Source organism: Emydura macquarii, unplaced genomic scaffold (assembly GCF_026122565.2).
Source record: "Emydura macquarii macquarii isolate MOO-44397 ecotype Brisbane River unplaced genomic scaffold, CSIRO-AGI_Emac_v2 contig_18, whole genome shotgun sequence".
Classification (NCBI taxonomy): domain Eukaryota; kingdom Metazoa; phylum Chordata; order Testudines; family Chelidae; genus Emydura; species Emydura macquarii.
In genome coordinates, this window is record NW_027130155.1 from 8,875,195 (window position 1) to 8,891,726 (window position 16,532).

A 16,532-nucleotide genomic window follows, 5' to 3' on the forward strand; every position below is an offset into this window, starting at 1 on the left:
CTTACCTTTCTGGGATGCATGTTACCTTAATAGCTGCTGTCAGGTAGCCAGCTTGCAAGGGGTTTACTTTGCTGTATTAGGAAGGATTACCGCAAACGGTAAGAGATTTACATGCTATAACAGTGTACACTAACCTGAATTAAAATGGTCAAAATTACTGATTAAAAGACATCCTGAAAAAAACAGATACTGATGAGCCCAAAAGGAGGGGTGTGGAAACAATAAAAAAGAACAAAAATACTTGCGATACAGAGAAAAAGGGAACTGCAACTGACAGCAGCCAGATGATGGCTTCCAAAATGGCTGCTAGACAGCAACAGTTGGCTTCTTTTTCAGAATTCAAAGGGCTAGCTCTAAGAGCAGAATGTTGGGAATGGCTCCTGTATTAAAGGAGTGACCTGGAAGCTAAATGGGGCTAGTGTGTTTAGACTGTCAAGGACAACAGATTTTTGGATACCCAGAAAAACTGAGGGTGCATGAACTGCCAGCCAATTGATGGTCATCAGTAGCCTGGTTTAAATTCTTGTGTGTATACAAACAACAAGCTTAATGGATATATATGTATGTAGATGTGAAATCTGGCTATATTTTTGAAAGCTTTTATGTATGGAGTCTTAAGTCTAAAAACCATCACAAATACTATCAAAAATACATATCTGCCTCCACAGCCACTGTAGCTGGCTCCTTTTGCTGGCCGTAACACATTCCTACATTGGGATGCCTCTTCATTCTTCTCTAATGGACATTAAGCCTAGTCTCTGCTTCCCATCTGCTTTTGTTGGCTTGGGACAGGGAAGCACATACCCAATCTCAAATATGTTTGTTTTCTACTTCATCTATACTGGCTTTAGTAGGTTACGATGAATTTCACAGGGGCCAGGAAGGTTGGAAGGATTTAATGACCTTATGGCATTGCTGTTTGCTAAGAGTGGGTATAGATGTTATTGCTACTGTTCTGAAACTGTTCAGGCAGATTTGTTTATCTGTAGAACTTCAGTAACATATTATATACCTGTACACTACCTATACTTGTACAGTCATTATTGTACATCATTTTGAGGAAAGACCACCTTCTTTCTGCCCTCTTTTATACAACCTTGAACTCTGAGAAAGTAGTAGCTTTTCCATCCCATCTTATTTTTCTTGATTGAATTAATTAGCGCCTGATATCTGTATGTGCTTCTTTAATTACTTATCATCTGAGGGAAATTCCATATGATTCAGTGCAGAACATTTCAGGCATTGCTGATTTTGTACTGTAACTCCAAGCATGCTCCTTTATGCTCCCCCAATATTCCTTTGCACTAAATATGTGTCATACAATAATGCAGTGAAAAGGAAGGATGGTTAACTAAAGAAACGATTGTGGAACGAGAAGTATTTTGACATAGCAAGTGGAAACAAATATTCCATTCACCAGATCATAAGACTTTTCTTTCCACGATAGTCACATAACCCTGTAGTGAAAGAAAGAAAGAAGCACCTGTTCATTGCTACTGATTTTAGTTATGTTAAACAGGAGCTTATTACTATTGGTCTCATTTGCTTTAATTTGCTGTTGCTAATCATCAACCCCACAGCAGTTTACTAGAACCCTTCTATTCTTTGTAATATATTCTGCTTCAGATATTGCAGCAAGTTTTCTGCACAATGTTGTCTTTTTCCATAGCTAAACTGCTAAAAGCATTGGGTTATATAAAAATCATGGATTCTTTGTGCTGTGCTGTTGTTTGCAACTGATTAACATCTCTTTGCTTGATACTGTCACACTAGCCTTAGGCATGCTGGGCCTCATCAAGAGGAAAAAAGGAATACAAGATTTAATCTCATCTCCAGTTTCTCTCCAGAAAACTGTCATGACATTCTGTGAAAATTCATGCTATAATCCTCAAATGTCTTGGATTAGTTGAAGGAAAACTCTGCCATTTTGCTAAATGCACAGGCCAGAAAATGATTATGGCAAGAAACTCTCCTCATCATGAATGAACTGTGATATATACATGGAAATAACTAGGACCATGATATCTAATCAATTTAGATTTGACATGGAAAGATTATTATTTTATTTTTGTTACAGTAGCGCTCAAAGGACCCATTCAGCATTGGAGGCCTGGACAGTGATCGCTGTACAAACACATAGGAAGATACAGTCTTTGACCTGCAGAGTTTGCAGTCTAAAGGTATGTCTACACTTCAGGCTGGGTGTGTAATTCCCATCTCAAAAGACATACCACTAGCACACCTAACTAGTGTATAGCTTCAGGCATGAGAACAGCAGGAGGGGCTAATCCCTCCCCTCTGAACATATCAATGGTCTTGGATGGGATTGTACTTGGGGCTCCTACTCCTACATGTCACTCACACCTCTGTGGCTACACACTATTTGTAGCGCGCTAGCTCAATTATAGTTAGTGCTGGTATGTCTCCTCAAAATTACACCCACAGCTCCAAGTGTTAGACATACCTTAAGAAGATAAAAAACAGATGAAGGGAAGGGAAGAAGGATACAGTATACCAGCAAAATGATCAGGCTGATAATTGGCTCCCCCCTCCCCCCCCAAATGAGAGGGATAACATCCTATGTACGACATTGATACATCTTCTACACAATATATATATATTCTTTTATAAATAACATGCCAGTATTCCAACCTGTCCATTGTCACTTCACCTGTTTCCTGTGGGCATCACAGAAGAATTGGGTCTTGGCAAGATAACTGAGGAAATGATGTAGTGACTAGTTCAACATTGTAAATACTTGGCACAGCACACGTTGAAAGCCATGTACAAACATCAGCTAATCTTCACCACACTCCGGTGAGGTACTGTAGGTAGCTAAGGGTAGGTCTACACTGCAGTCAGGAGGCGAGATGGCAGCACTTGTAGACATATGCAAGTTAGCTTTGATCTAGCTAGACCAAAGCTAGCTTGAATAACAATAGTGAAGCCACAGCTGCCACTTGAATATATACCCAGGGTCCTAGGCAGGTGGGACTAGTCCATGCTGCTGCCCATTCTTCTGCAGATTCACTGCTGTTGTTACTTGAGCTAACTTTGTTCTGGTTAGATCAAAGCTAGCTCAGGTATATCTACAATCACACTTCACATTTACAGTGTAGACATACCTTAAGGGTTATTGTTAACCCCATCTTCTAGACAGGAAAAGAGAGTGGGTGAGTTAAATGACTTACCCAAAGTCATAACTGTTGCCCTGGGAAAGGTGTTTGTGGGACATTTTCCTCAAACTTTCAGAGAGGATGAGTCTCCCTTATCCTCCAACTATGATGTAGGGATGGGTTCATTAGATCAATTTGATATCCAGTCTCTGAAGATGGTTCCAAATTTCTTTTTTTCCCCTACCCCATCTTCCCAAAGAACAATTTTTAGGGTAATTTTGAGCATAAAAACAGTGACGGTAACTAATCGTTGGAACAATTTACCAAAGGTCGTAATGGATTCTTGATCACTGGCAATTTTTAAATCAAGACTAGGTTTTTTTTTTAAAGATAGGCTCTAGTTCAAACAGGAATTATTTTGGGGGAGTTCTATGGCCTGTGTTATGCAGGAGGTCAGACTAGATGCTTATAATGGTCTCTTCTGGCCTTTAAATCTTTGAATCTATGAATCCAAACATTTTTGATGGCTCTGGATTGTGTTTAACTTTAATACACTTCTGTGTAAGAACTGGCAATGTCTCTATTTTCCATAATAGTAAATTAACAAAAAGAACTTTAATATTTAAAAATTAAGCATTTTGTTTAAATAAAAAACAGTCAAATTATTTTTACAGTCTCTTGTGCACAGTTTTGGTTGACAAACCTCATTGCTTTGCATCAGACACAGAAGATTAGCTAGCAGAAATGGGGTTCATGCAGAATGTTGTTACAGCCCTTTCATGGGGAGAGGAACCAAGAATAGAGACATGACACATTTAACTGTGACTATCTTCAGTGTAAAGTCTTATCTTATGACATTTTGCTTTAGTGTCAAATAAGTAGCTTGGGGGCAATTACTGGGGTTAGGCTCAATGTTATTTAGCATCTTCACCGATGAACTGGAAAAGGGCCAGTGCACCTATGCTGTATTAGATGATCCAGATTAGGGTTTAAAAGAGGATACTTGGGGCTAGGGGAGGGAGGAGACTAGTGAGTCAGAGTTGGGCAGCTGTAGGAAGCTGGACTGTGAGAGTCTCCTGGGTGGGAAGCCTATAAGAGCCTGAAAGGTAAAATGGGAAATATCCCCTGACATTTGTGGCCCAGAGTGAGCCAACGAGCTGTTTGTATTTGGTATCTTTTTAGATTTGGACAATAAAACTGCTTAAAGGAGGCAGTGGGCATGCAGTAGCTCCTTTATAAACTGGTGAGCAGCCCTGTCTTTTTACAGGGAGTAAACATCATGGGTGAAATCCTGGCTCTGTTGAAGTTAATGAAAGTATTGCCATTGACTTCAGGAGGGGCAGGATTTCATCCCTTGTGGATAATACTAAACTAGGATTTATTGTGGACACTAGTGATGACCAAAAAAACAGTAAAAAGGGAAAAAATGTGGTTAGGAAAACACCAAATGGGATTCAATCTGGAGAAATACAGGATAAAAATAACAGAGAGCACTGATGGGGGGTGGGAGAAAGAGAGAGAATATTTTTTTTAAAGCAAGAATTTTGGAAAAGATCTACACCAGAAGTTATAGATGGCAGTAACTTAAATAGGAGCTCATAATATGATATGCTGTTAAAATATACATTATGATTTTGGCTTACGTATTGTATAAAGGGTCATCATCCATTGAGACAATAATCATTTTATAGAGGCAGATGATGTGGCCCTGTGGATCAAGCACTAGACTGGGATGCCAGAGGCCGTGCTTCTAGTCATGAGTCTGCCACTGCTTCAAGACACCTCAGGCAAGCCATTTCACCGCTATGTGCGTCAGTTTCCCCATCTGTAAAATGAAAATACTGATGCTGACCTTCTTTGAGATCTGCTAATAAAAACGCTCTATAAGAGCTAGGTGATATTTATTTGTCACTGGACTAAATGCAGCTACAATAGAATGTTCCTTTCTGAACACCTTAATATTAGAGAGATGCTGATAAATTGGAGAGTAGGCCCTGGGTGACTTATTGATTAGACAATGATAAAAGAGCTTAATATGCTGAATTTGCCTAACTAAAGATTAGGGTAATATGATACTCTGCTGCTTAGGAAGTCTGCAAATCCTAAACAGAGAGTTGAGTTGTTTAGGGAGGTACAAGAAGAATAAGGTTTAGTAATCAGATGACATTAAGCAAAGGACCATTTAGGCAGAATATAAGGAAAAAATTCCTGACAATGAGATCTGGCCATTAACATAACAGAGTTTCTAGGAAATGGGTGGAAAGTCCTTGCTTGAGACATTTAAAACAAGACAAGACAGGAAGGCTGGAAATGTAATCTTGCATTGTCAGGGGAACAAGCTAAGTAACTTCACATATTTAATAGGTTTCTTTCTTTATCATTCATGACATAAGAAATAATAATTGCACTGCTGCTTGAATAGTACATCTTATTTTTAGTTTGATAACTAAACGAGGAATTTGGGCTCAGTGTTTAGTGACCATTATCAGATTTTTCTAAAGTCTTATCATAACAGTCGTATGTAAAATGCGGTGATTCTTGTCCCAACAGTCCCACTTCTTAAAGTGTAAGAAGACATATAGGCAGAGAAAATGTTTAATAATCCAATAAATTCATATAAACATTCACCTATTTGAATGTAAAAGCTTTAGACCCTAGAAGAACTGTTCAGGGCAACAATTCTTGCCAGAAAGAATTGCTAGCAGTTTTCCTGGGTAGCATAGCTAGGGCCTAAAATTGTTTAAATCAAATATTTGCTTTTGTTTCAATTATAAAGATATGCCAAGAGTTAGAATGTGGTTTACTTCTAAGTCAATGATGGACTTTCTGTATGTATTCCTTTCTCAGAAAGAGAAAGAACTGCTAAGCTGAAGGCTGCTTCAGTTCTGCAGGATAGATCTGCAGGATAGATCTGATTTAATTTAAAATAAGTTGTTTGGGATTTTGGGGGATTTTTGTTTGAGAAAATGCCCATTTAATCGATGGCAAAATCTAGCATAATGCTCTTTAACTGATTTTAAACTAGGACACCTCTTTAGCCTTGAGGCTGGCATAATTAATGAGAAGTCCATTAATGGCTTTCATTGAAGTTTGGCTGGCGTGTTCTTCTTCCAGGTCTGGGAGAGCTTGATACAGTTCTCGTGGCTTTTAACAACTGCTATCACTTGCATTGGCCAGGCCCTCGGGATAGTTCAGCAGCTTTCTTTGATACATTCAGGACAAATGCCAGATTGACTTTTTTGAAATCACCTCTCAAAATTTAGTGACATAAAAGATCAATTCCCTATTCATAATTAACTAAGCAACAGGTATGAGAAGCTGCAGTCTCTGTATACTTAAGTTATTGCATACTTAAGAATAGATTAATGTGATGTTCCACAGTCAAGAAGAGACAAAAATTTAACTATAACATTTCAACACAGAACAAACAACTGGTATACAAGAAATATTAGCAAATAAGAGTACTATAGTACTATATAAGATATCCACTGAATGAAGTGGCTGGGTTTGTGTTTTTACTATAATCCCTGGTGTGACTGTGAAGGCTAGAACCTCAGAAACTGGAGGGCTCAGTGATGAGCAGCATCTCAAGACATGAATGAAGGCAATAGATGTACTCCCTGAGATTGCTCCCCAGCATGGCATGTCCAGCAGTTGAGAGAGAACTGTCAATGCTAGTTCCAGGCATATGCATGCATTGGTTGGCACTTATATTGGATGCGATGGTATAGGGCCAGAATATGATATGTTTCCTTACAAGGTCCTCTAATAGTCCCATGAGATTAACAAGACAAATTTTGGAATAAAGTGCTATTCTGCAAGAGTTGAAGAGTATAATTTTCTGGTGCTTTGTAATCTTCTGTATCTAAGGAAAGTTTTCAGCATTTGTATTCACGCTCCTAGTGCATGTTGTTAGAATGTCATTGCTCATTCGCACATTACTGTACACTTCTTAGACTCTACTTAATGCCACAGTGATGATCACAGTGCAGCCAGCTGTAACACAACAATGTCATTTTGAGTCAAATAAAATATTTTCCAATACTAAATCATCCCCTTTGCCCTCAAGAGGCAGTTTGTTCTAGAGGACTGGGGCCCGGAATCAAGAGCTCTGAAAGTCTTATTGTGGCCCTGCCACTGACTGTTTGTGTGACCTTTGAACTAGTCACTTAACCTCTCTGCTTCAATTTTCCAATATGTAAAATTGGAATTGTAATTGTTACTTAACTACATCACTGGAATCCTATGGAGCTTAATTAGTGTATGTACAGTGCTTTCAAAATGCATACCACTAAGTGCTATGTAGTCTCATGTTTCTAGAGACCATGGTGATGGGCACACTAAATGCTTAAAATAAAGAGGTAAGACTTTAGGTCCCAATCTAGAGAAGTGGTGAACACCAGCTGCTGAGAGTTCAGTACTTCTGAGAATTTAGTTCCTTTAGTTCTTTTGTTCATGCTCCTTCCTATATTTCCTTGATCAACCCAGGGATAAGATATGAAAATGCGTAGCCTAGTTGCAGGTCTCTGCATAACATTTGGAGGCACTGTTGCAACTGTTCAGAAAAATCTTGAGTACAGAGCTGCATCTCTTCTGCCTAATCTCCAGACAGAAAACATCCAATTGCAGAGATGAACATTAAGAACATGTCCATAAGCATGAAATAGTCATTCCAATTAAAAAACAACATATTTTTAATGTTTAAAATACCAATCATTTTACAGAAATGCAAAACTCCTTTCTGGAATCCACTGCCAAGCTCACTTGATTTTCTTTGACAGTGAGCATAAAAGACCTCAAGTGTTGAAAGCAACAGACCCACAAAAATCTGAAATGTTGCTTAATTAGTATTTGGGAAGCTTGGGGCTACAGCGCATCTGTTAATTTTTGTTACAACAAGCAGAAATACATTCACACTTGGAGGTATCATTAGCATTCTGGGCATCAAGTCATTAGCAGTAAATAGCAAATCTGATGCCCTCAAAAATGTTTAAGGAGATGGCCTTGCCATTGGTGGAGTAATTTCCCATAAGAAAATAATCTTGATGGTTACAGCCGGAGACTGGATATAAAAGATGACCTCTGGCAACTGCAGCAGTTCTTTCTTTGGGAAAACAGTCCTCTTGTTTTTCCCTGGGGTTTCATATTGTGCAGCTCTTGACATGTTTGCAGTTTTGTTTACGAAGGGTTATGCTAGGGAAGGGAACTACTTTGTGGTTTATGACAACATCACTGCTGAAGATTTGGTACATACTGTGATTTGTATTGCCCATTTGTGCCTCAGCTGTAAAAGTGCACTTTCTATCAGGAATATTTGTGAATATATAACAGCTCCAAAGACATATGGCCAATAAATAATTCAAAGTTATCTATTTTCCCTGCATATTCCTTATACACCTACCATGATTTCATGCCTAGCTGGCTTGGAAACAATATTCTTTATGACAGTCCTAGTATAAAAATGTTTACTGACTGGCAGCAAACTACTGATTTTCAGGTTATTGTCTTGAAAAATAAACCCCTTTTTCCTAGTCTCCTTTTTCTTGCCTTTCTATTCTGCTAACAGCCCTGAGAAACATCTTCTTGCATTGTGAGTGCCTACTAAGTGGGTATCTTTAACACTTTTTATTTCATTGTAACGACAATGAGATTTAATTCATTATTTCCCTCCCTTCCCCTCCTTTCTTTTATTCAGTTCGATATCAATTTACAGTCCCAAGGAGAATCCTAATGCATTTGATGCTGCTGCTTTCTTCCAATCTGTGGGGAATTTCCTGCGGATCTTTGCTGGATCGTTTGCAATGGGGTCCTCATATGCGGTTGTCACAGCTCTAATATCCTTTATTATATTTCAAACAGAAAAACTGTGCATGTTTGAAAGTCTATTTGCCTTGAAAAGAACTCCCAGAGCTGTATGTGATTTCAGACTGACCATCTTTACTTTGAGCTTGAACTTCTTGACCATGGGTTTGAAGAGGCTCTGTAAACAAAGAGCCAGATCATTAGCTGGTGCAAAATCAACACAGGTTCACTGATTTCAATGGAGCTATGCATCTATAGCCCTTATTCATGTAAGTCATCTCATTGACCTCAGTAAGATTACCCATGTACTTAAGGACTATTTACCTGAGTAAATGATGCAAGACTGGACCCCCAAATTCTCTCATATGGGAGACTCTCCTGAAATCCCTCTTCTCCCCCACTTATTTTATTTCTCCTCAAAACATTATCAAGCTGACTGGCCCTTTTAATCCAAGGGGAATGGAGAACTGCCCTGGTCTGGAACTGGGGAGAGGGAGTATATGTGGTGCAACCTTCCTTTGGGGAGAGAGAGCTCACAGCCACAGACAGTCATATGATTACAGGTTACGAAGTACTGGTTAGTATTTGTGCATTCCTGAAAATCAAAGCATAAATATAAAGCACCATGAAATCAAAATTGTCCTGTGCTGTTCCACCTGACACTAACATGAATTTATGTAATGAGACCCTTGCTTCATATCACACAGTCAGCCTTCTCAGTCGTTGCTATGCTTTAACTGACCGGTACAACTATGTGGGAATATAATGTAATGGGATGATAATCAGAAGAAGTGTTGTCCACTGGGTGGAACAGGCAAAAGGAGTCAGGACTCCTGTGCTCTATCTTCAACTCTGATCGTGACTCACTGTGGGACTTTAGGCAAAACACTCAGGTCCAGAGCCTCAGAGGTAGTTAGGCATCTTAACTACCATAGTTCATGTAACTACCATTAATCTGCCTTAATCTCTCTAAGCCTCAGTGAGCACTGTCTTAAAATGGGTTCCATGACACTTATGTAAGGTTTGCAAAGTGCTTTGAGATGCTCACATGAAATACAATATCTGTTTAATTTACGATTTATGCAATGGTGGCGATTACACAAAGTGCAAGCCACGCTATTGACTACAAATCAAAGTGCAGCATATCTGAACTGGGAAAGGTCTGATTCTCCATTTCCCTACATCTTGTGTAGTCATTTACATCATTTGGTGTAAAAATGCCACCAAATCACAATGATAGCAACTGACATCCACTTTGCACAAATCACTAAACAAAGTACTTACCAACAAAGATTTGGGCCAATTGTGTCAGCTTCCCCATCTGGATTACTTTGAGAGACTGTTTCTGAAGCACTGAGTATGCTTCCTAAACTGATTCTATTTAAAGGCTACATAGAAAAGTTGACCTTCTCCTTTGACAGAAACAATAAAGCCCTTGAGCCAGCTGGCTTTTTGATCATCTTGTTGCCATGTCACCTTTTCACAGCCACATTTCCTTTGAAACCACATGATATGAGCCTATTTCAAAGGCCAATGTAAATAGAAGTGGATATGTGAAGTAGGCTAATGCTGGAAAATTAATGCTAAATTCGATCACTTAGGCCTTGTTCCAGCAAAGGATTTAAAACATGTATAATCTTAGGCACCAATAAGCCGTGCCATTGAAGGCACACCTTTATGTGCTTTATGATATAGCTGAATAGTTTTACGAAGTTTCCCGTCAGTGCATTATTTCATTTAAATGATGGAGGGGGTGAATTTAGGCTGCAAAGTTGTTTGATTATTTTTCCTTAGTATTTTTTAGCACTTGACCAAATTTACAAAGCTGTGTGAGTTCCCCATGCTGGAAACAGGCTTGTTTTTCCTCCTGTCTTGGAGTGCCTTCCTGTCAGCAGAAGCTGCTGGTCTTACAGGTAAGCGTTGCATTTTACTGAGTAAGCAAGGACTGTGGGGCTCTTTAGTAAATCTGTGATGTGGGAAAACAGCACACTAATTTTGTGTATGACATCCTATATAAATCTTCCAAAATCCAGTTGCTTCTTTTCATTGCTGAAATGTGTTGTTGCTGCAAACATCCATCTTCACGCACAAATCCATAGATACCTGAATGGTTTTTTTTTCCCCCTACACAATTTTTTGTTTGGTTGGTGGATTTTTTTTTTATTGCTCCCACTCAAATCCCCTTTGCATCAGGGGAGATGCACAGACTGCCCAGTGACGGACAAAAACCACTTACAGCCTACACATTGCTACATCAACATGGAGATAGAATTTGTGCAACCACAGTGAAATACATGCACCGGGATTGCTTTCTTCAATACATATAGAACAAATGAACATGTTCACACACAATGAAAAATGTACATAGAAGTAATCCCCAGTGTGCAGTGCCCAGACTCTAATTGGTTTCATAGTGTGATTAGAAAGAATATGATTCATAATAGTCTAATCCTATTGATGTTTTTGATATTGTTATTTTGATGATCTGCTGCCATCATTTACACGAAGGAAAGTTAGAAGAGGAAAACATGAATGCCTGAGCATTAATAGAGAGCCTATTTAGTTTACTGTTGGCAAAGATGGGTCTTAAAGTGACATAATAGCCATAGTCAACTATTTTTAATGGCCAGAAAGAGAGTAGAAAGCGAAGTCATGATCCAGTTAAAGGAAGTTAAGCTATTGCTTATAAATAAAGGAACAGACATAGATGTTAAAAAAGGAAATTACTCTACACACACAAATTGCAAGGAAAACAAACCCAGCCCTTTTAGTTCTGTCAGTAACAATTATTTTCAAGTGCACGTTCTTTGTCTCAGCTGGCAATTGTTTAATTACATTGTTGTGATGAGGCAAAAATGACTCTTGCCTCATTTACCGTCAGGGTTGAGCCTTTGTCAGTTAGCTTCTATGAAAGGTCTTTCTCAGAAGCTGTTAGGAGAAAAAAGAACATATGGAGTCCTCCTTGTAGCTTCAGAAGTTCAAAGCTGAGTTTTCCAAATGCAACAACTCTATTAATCGCTTTATTGACATTTCAGTTTAAAGTGGATATTTTTAGCCATTTGCTTTTAGCTAGTTCCAATGTAACTTTTATCTTCTCTCACCCTTGTCTGAAAATGCTCGTAGCCTCTCTCCTTCCACAATGTTTTTTTAAGTTATATTTCAGAGTAGGATTCATTCTACTGGTTAAGATATCTTCAGATGACGTAACAGCTGGCCAATAGCACATTTCACTGCTCAATGAGAGATGCAAATTTAGGGGGAAGAATCTGATTTCTTAATCCTGAACTAGTGGAATCTATGTAAAATGTGGTTAATCTGCGCAGCTTCCAGAAAAGAGTGATGCACTGCACTGTGCTTCTGTTACAGAAGAGCTTCTTGGCCTGAGCAGTCAGCTAGCGAGGTTAGAAGAAAGTTACATGAATGGCTTTTAGAACACTCCAAACTGCCAGTTCACAAAGTATCTATCCTCTCTGAACATCTTTTCCACCCCTTTTGCTTTGTGTCCTTTTAGTTCACTGGATTCACACGACCTCCGGTTTTGTAAGAGTGTCTATCTACTAAAGATATCAGTAGAATTGTCACAGCATCAGAGGCAAATCAGGATTATTGTAGGCAGGTCCACTCACTGGACCAGGTTCATTCCTGGTGTAAATCCATGAATGTGGCCCAGATTGGCCACCTCTACACTACAAACTTTGGTCAACAAAAGTTACATCAGCATACAGCTCCTGAAGTTTGTATATCGCTCAGGCCTGGGCATAGTTGACCACTTCTATTGGCACTAGGCATTATCACCAGGACTGCACAATCGCAATGGAAAGTGAAAGATCACTTTCAAAACTGCAATCTCTTATTCCCATAAAAAGTTTTAATAAGCCATGCTTATTGACACTTGAGCTTTGGAACACCTCAACACAGCCCCCTCTCCAGCCCTACCCATGATGAATATGGCTCACTGGGGGTAAATGGTGGGGGAAGCAATAAAATATTGGTCTTTCTTTCATGGGTACAAGTATATGGTGACAGCAACGATTATTGGTACTAATTTTCACAGGCAGTGATGATTTTAGTTGATCTCTCACTCCTGAGGGTAACAAAGGCACAGACAGAGAATGAAAATCACCTCTGTTGTACCGCTATCTCCTCTCAGACACGTTAAACAATGAAAAGTCAATACCTGTGTGTCAACCTGCGAATGGGCTGGGCACCATTTTTAAATGGAAACATAGTAATGGAAAATGTATGCACATATTTACCAAGTTCCAGTTTCTTTCCCCTTCATCAGGTTTATTCACGTTCATTTGGAGGGATTGGCTAGACTGTAGCCGAGTCTCAAATGAGCCCTGGGTCATGGCAGGGCTGGAATCTGTTGGAGGTTCAGTACAATTTGAGTTGCTTGATTACTGTCTAGCATAGCACAAAATGTCCAGTATCAACAGAGTCTAGCATAGCCTAGCATAGCACAAAATGTCCAGTATCAACAGAGTCCCCTGCTGAATCCCCCTCTCCTGCTTTTCCTCCTCTTCCTTGCTGTTCACAACAAGAGGCTCTGTCTCAGGCTCCTCTGAGGTATCCACAGTGGCCTGTTAGCGGGGTCTCTGCCAAGGATGGCGTGCAGTTCACTGTAAAAGCAGCAGATCACTATTGTTGGTTTCTCTGTCCTTGAGGTAGCCTGGTGAAGTTCCTTTGCTTTCACACAGTGTTGGTTTTGATCCCTGTCACACTCCTTTCCTTGCATCCCCTGTGCAATCTTTTCATAAATGTCCAATTTTCTACAGCTGATCCATAGCTGTGCCTGCACAGCCTCTTCTCCTCAGAGGCCTAGAAGATCCAATACCTCCTGTCTACTCCAGGAAGGAGCATGTCTATTGCATGGAACCAGCATAGTCAGATGGGCAATTGCACACATCAAGTGTGAGGTGCTAGGTGTGTTTGCTGAGGTGGGCAATCAAGAAAAGGCATTTAGGTATCTCAAAAATACATGGGGAGGTTTAAAGTAGGTTGACTGTTGCTCCACATCATTTTGGGAGATGCTTTTACTGCATCACTATACTGGAGTGCTTACGTTGACTGGAAACAAATTTCAGTGTAGACACGTATAAAATAAAGGCAATTTATGTCAATCTAACTTTATAATGTAGATCAGACCTTTGTGACTCGGCACATAGTAATCATGATTTTCCTCAGATATTGTGGCTGTTCTACTGGTCATACAGAAGTTTCTCCTAACTCAACTTAAAAGAATTTACCCTACCTATAACTATGGTCCTATGTTGTTTATACCATGCAACAATAGCATGACATAGCTTTTTTTCTATAATAACTTTCATATAAACTCTATCGCTTTCTGGAGTTAAAACAACTACAGAAGTAAGTTACACTGTATAAATAAAAGGCATTAACATGTTTTATGCTCATACTACAACAGTTCAATACCATGGGACAAGTGTATGAAAGCCTGATAAAAGAGAAGTCTTTATCATAGTTTAGCTTAGGTTTTTTTTAAATGTAATGTGTGCAGTGCACAAAGAGGATTCTGCAGAAGCCTGTTCTTTCCTTGCCTCAGGCTATCCCATGACACCCAGCATGATGCTAACAGAGTAAAGCCAGATCCAGTTTGAAGATTAGTTACAACCAAAGCAGGAAGTAAACCTGGAAATCTGGGGTGATTATACAACTAATTATTACTATTTAATAGCATAAGAGAAAGAAGAAGAGAATTCCTGCTCCAAGAAGTTTGATTATATGAAAAAACACGATTTTAAATAAGTTAGCTATTTGAGTCATTGGCAAATGTGTGATCATTTGATTCTGATGCAGTAGAAACTCACTAATCCATGCATTTTATAATTTGCACAAAAATGGCAGAACTCCCTACTTCTGAGCAAAAATAAAATAGCAGAATGCTGTGGTAAGGTCAATGTTGAGAACAACTGCATTAATTTTACTAAATTCTCTACAGAACTTATACTAGCATGTTATGCAGTATTAGAAATAATTAAAATTAAACAGTTGTCAAAATAAATGCAGAAAGTATATCCTGTGATGCAGTGTTCTTGCTTTTATTAATTGCTTGCTTGCTTGCCAATTAATAAAATTCAGTAATTTACAGTTGGTATCCCAGTCATTAGTCCAAATGAGAGACATTCTTCTGTAAATACGGAGTTTACTATACATCTGAATGCACAGTCTTTTATGCATCTGTGGCTATTTGAAGTAGATTTTTTTTCAAATAACTACAGGTACATACCTATGGTTATTCCACATGCAAATTGACCTGTATACAGCTGAATGCATATTAATTTAGTGCATGATTTTCCTATAGTATGATGCCAATCTGCATAAAAGGTGTCAAGAATCATGGAGAATTGCTTTACTTTTCCATGTAGTGCAAAGTATATGGAAAATTGCTCCCATATGGGTCGGGTGGGTGCTCTAACATAGTTGTGCAGGACCTCCAAGAGCTTTTTAAACATATTTCAAACTGTCTGATATACGTGCCCTGCCCAGGAAGGGGATGTGATATGAGCTAAAAAGGGGTCAGGTCTTGTAGAAGAAATGTTTTACCATTTTTAATTTCCCAACACAGAATCGTGTATGTTAATTTGCTTGTTGGGGATCAGCCTAAAATGATTGCTCTTTCCATAATCATAAAGGCATCTGCTGGTAATAATAAATCATTACCACCTCTTCATCCTCAGCCACTCACTGCTCAGGATTAATCAATGTGTTCTGTGTCCTCCTGCTCATCCCTGAGAATAGTGGGGAATACACTTTAGCTCGACAGGAAGTTTTTTTCTCCAAAAAGTATAAATTGTAACAAATTCACACTGTTATGGGGGGTGGAGGGGATTGATGCTTCTAGATAAGTCTGGCATAAAACTCTAAATTTCTAAAGTCTCCAGCTGGGGGAGTCTCATGCCAACTTTGTTTTTAAATTAAAGTTGTGTAGGAAATGGTTTTTCCATTCTGGAAAAACTTTCAAAAATGTTATCATACAAAATTTGGACAAAAAATCAGTTTCAAAATGTCATGAACTGACAAGCCAAAACAATGTCAGAGCCAGTCAATCAAAATGCCTTGTTTTGATCATTTCAAAACATGTTGTTGTGGTTGACCTTTTTAGGTTTATTGCTAAAATTAGTAAAATTTTGAAACCAAAAGTCATTTAAAACCAAAAAACAGAATTTTTAGTTTTGAAAGTGAAAAAAAATCCTTTTTTGGCTGCTTTCAAATGTTTCCATTTTTTAAACACACCCTTTCCCACAAACAGTTTTGGTTTTGACATATTAGTATTTTCTGACAATCAGCTTTAATTAAAACCACAGTCACCCCAATGCCTCCAACTATGTGTTATTTTCTTATTGCTATAGTGGAACCACCTCGGGATCACTTTACAGTTTTCAACTGACTGTCACAATGCATCTTCGATCTATTCACCTGACCACCTTTGCAAAGAAACCCCACCAGTTTTCCTCCTTCTTATCAACCTCTCCAAAAATAATATTTCCTGCTGTCTCCCTCTTTGGTATTGAGCATTGTAAGCACAATGGACTTCCATGGACTCACAGGCCTCAATTCACTGAAGGAAACTTTTTTTCAAAAAGGACATCT

The 16,532-nt window shown here is 38.8% G+C and overlaps 1 protein-coding gene across 1 annotated transcript in view; it reads left to right on the plus strand.

Annotated features, from left to right (window-relative positions):
* SLC9A9 (solute carrier family 9 member A9) overlaps window positions 1-16,532 on the plus strand; it is a 288,473-nt gene that overhangs the window by 121,765 nt on the left and 150,176 nt on the right. The window contains exons 7-8 of the mRNA XM_067556089.1: window positions 8,812-8,950; window positions 10,726-10,831. Of these exons, the coding sequence (XP_067412190.1) occupies window positions 8,812-8,950; window positions 10,726-10,831 (245 nt within the window). The remainder of the gene's footprint in view (window positions 1-8,811; window positions 8,951-10,725; window positions 10,832-16,532) is intronic.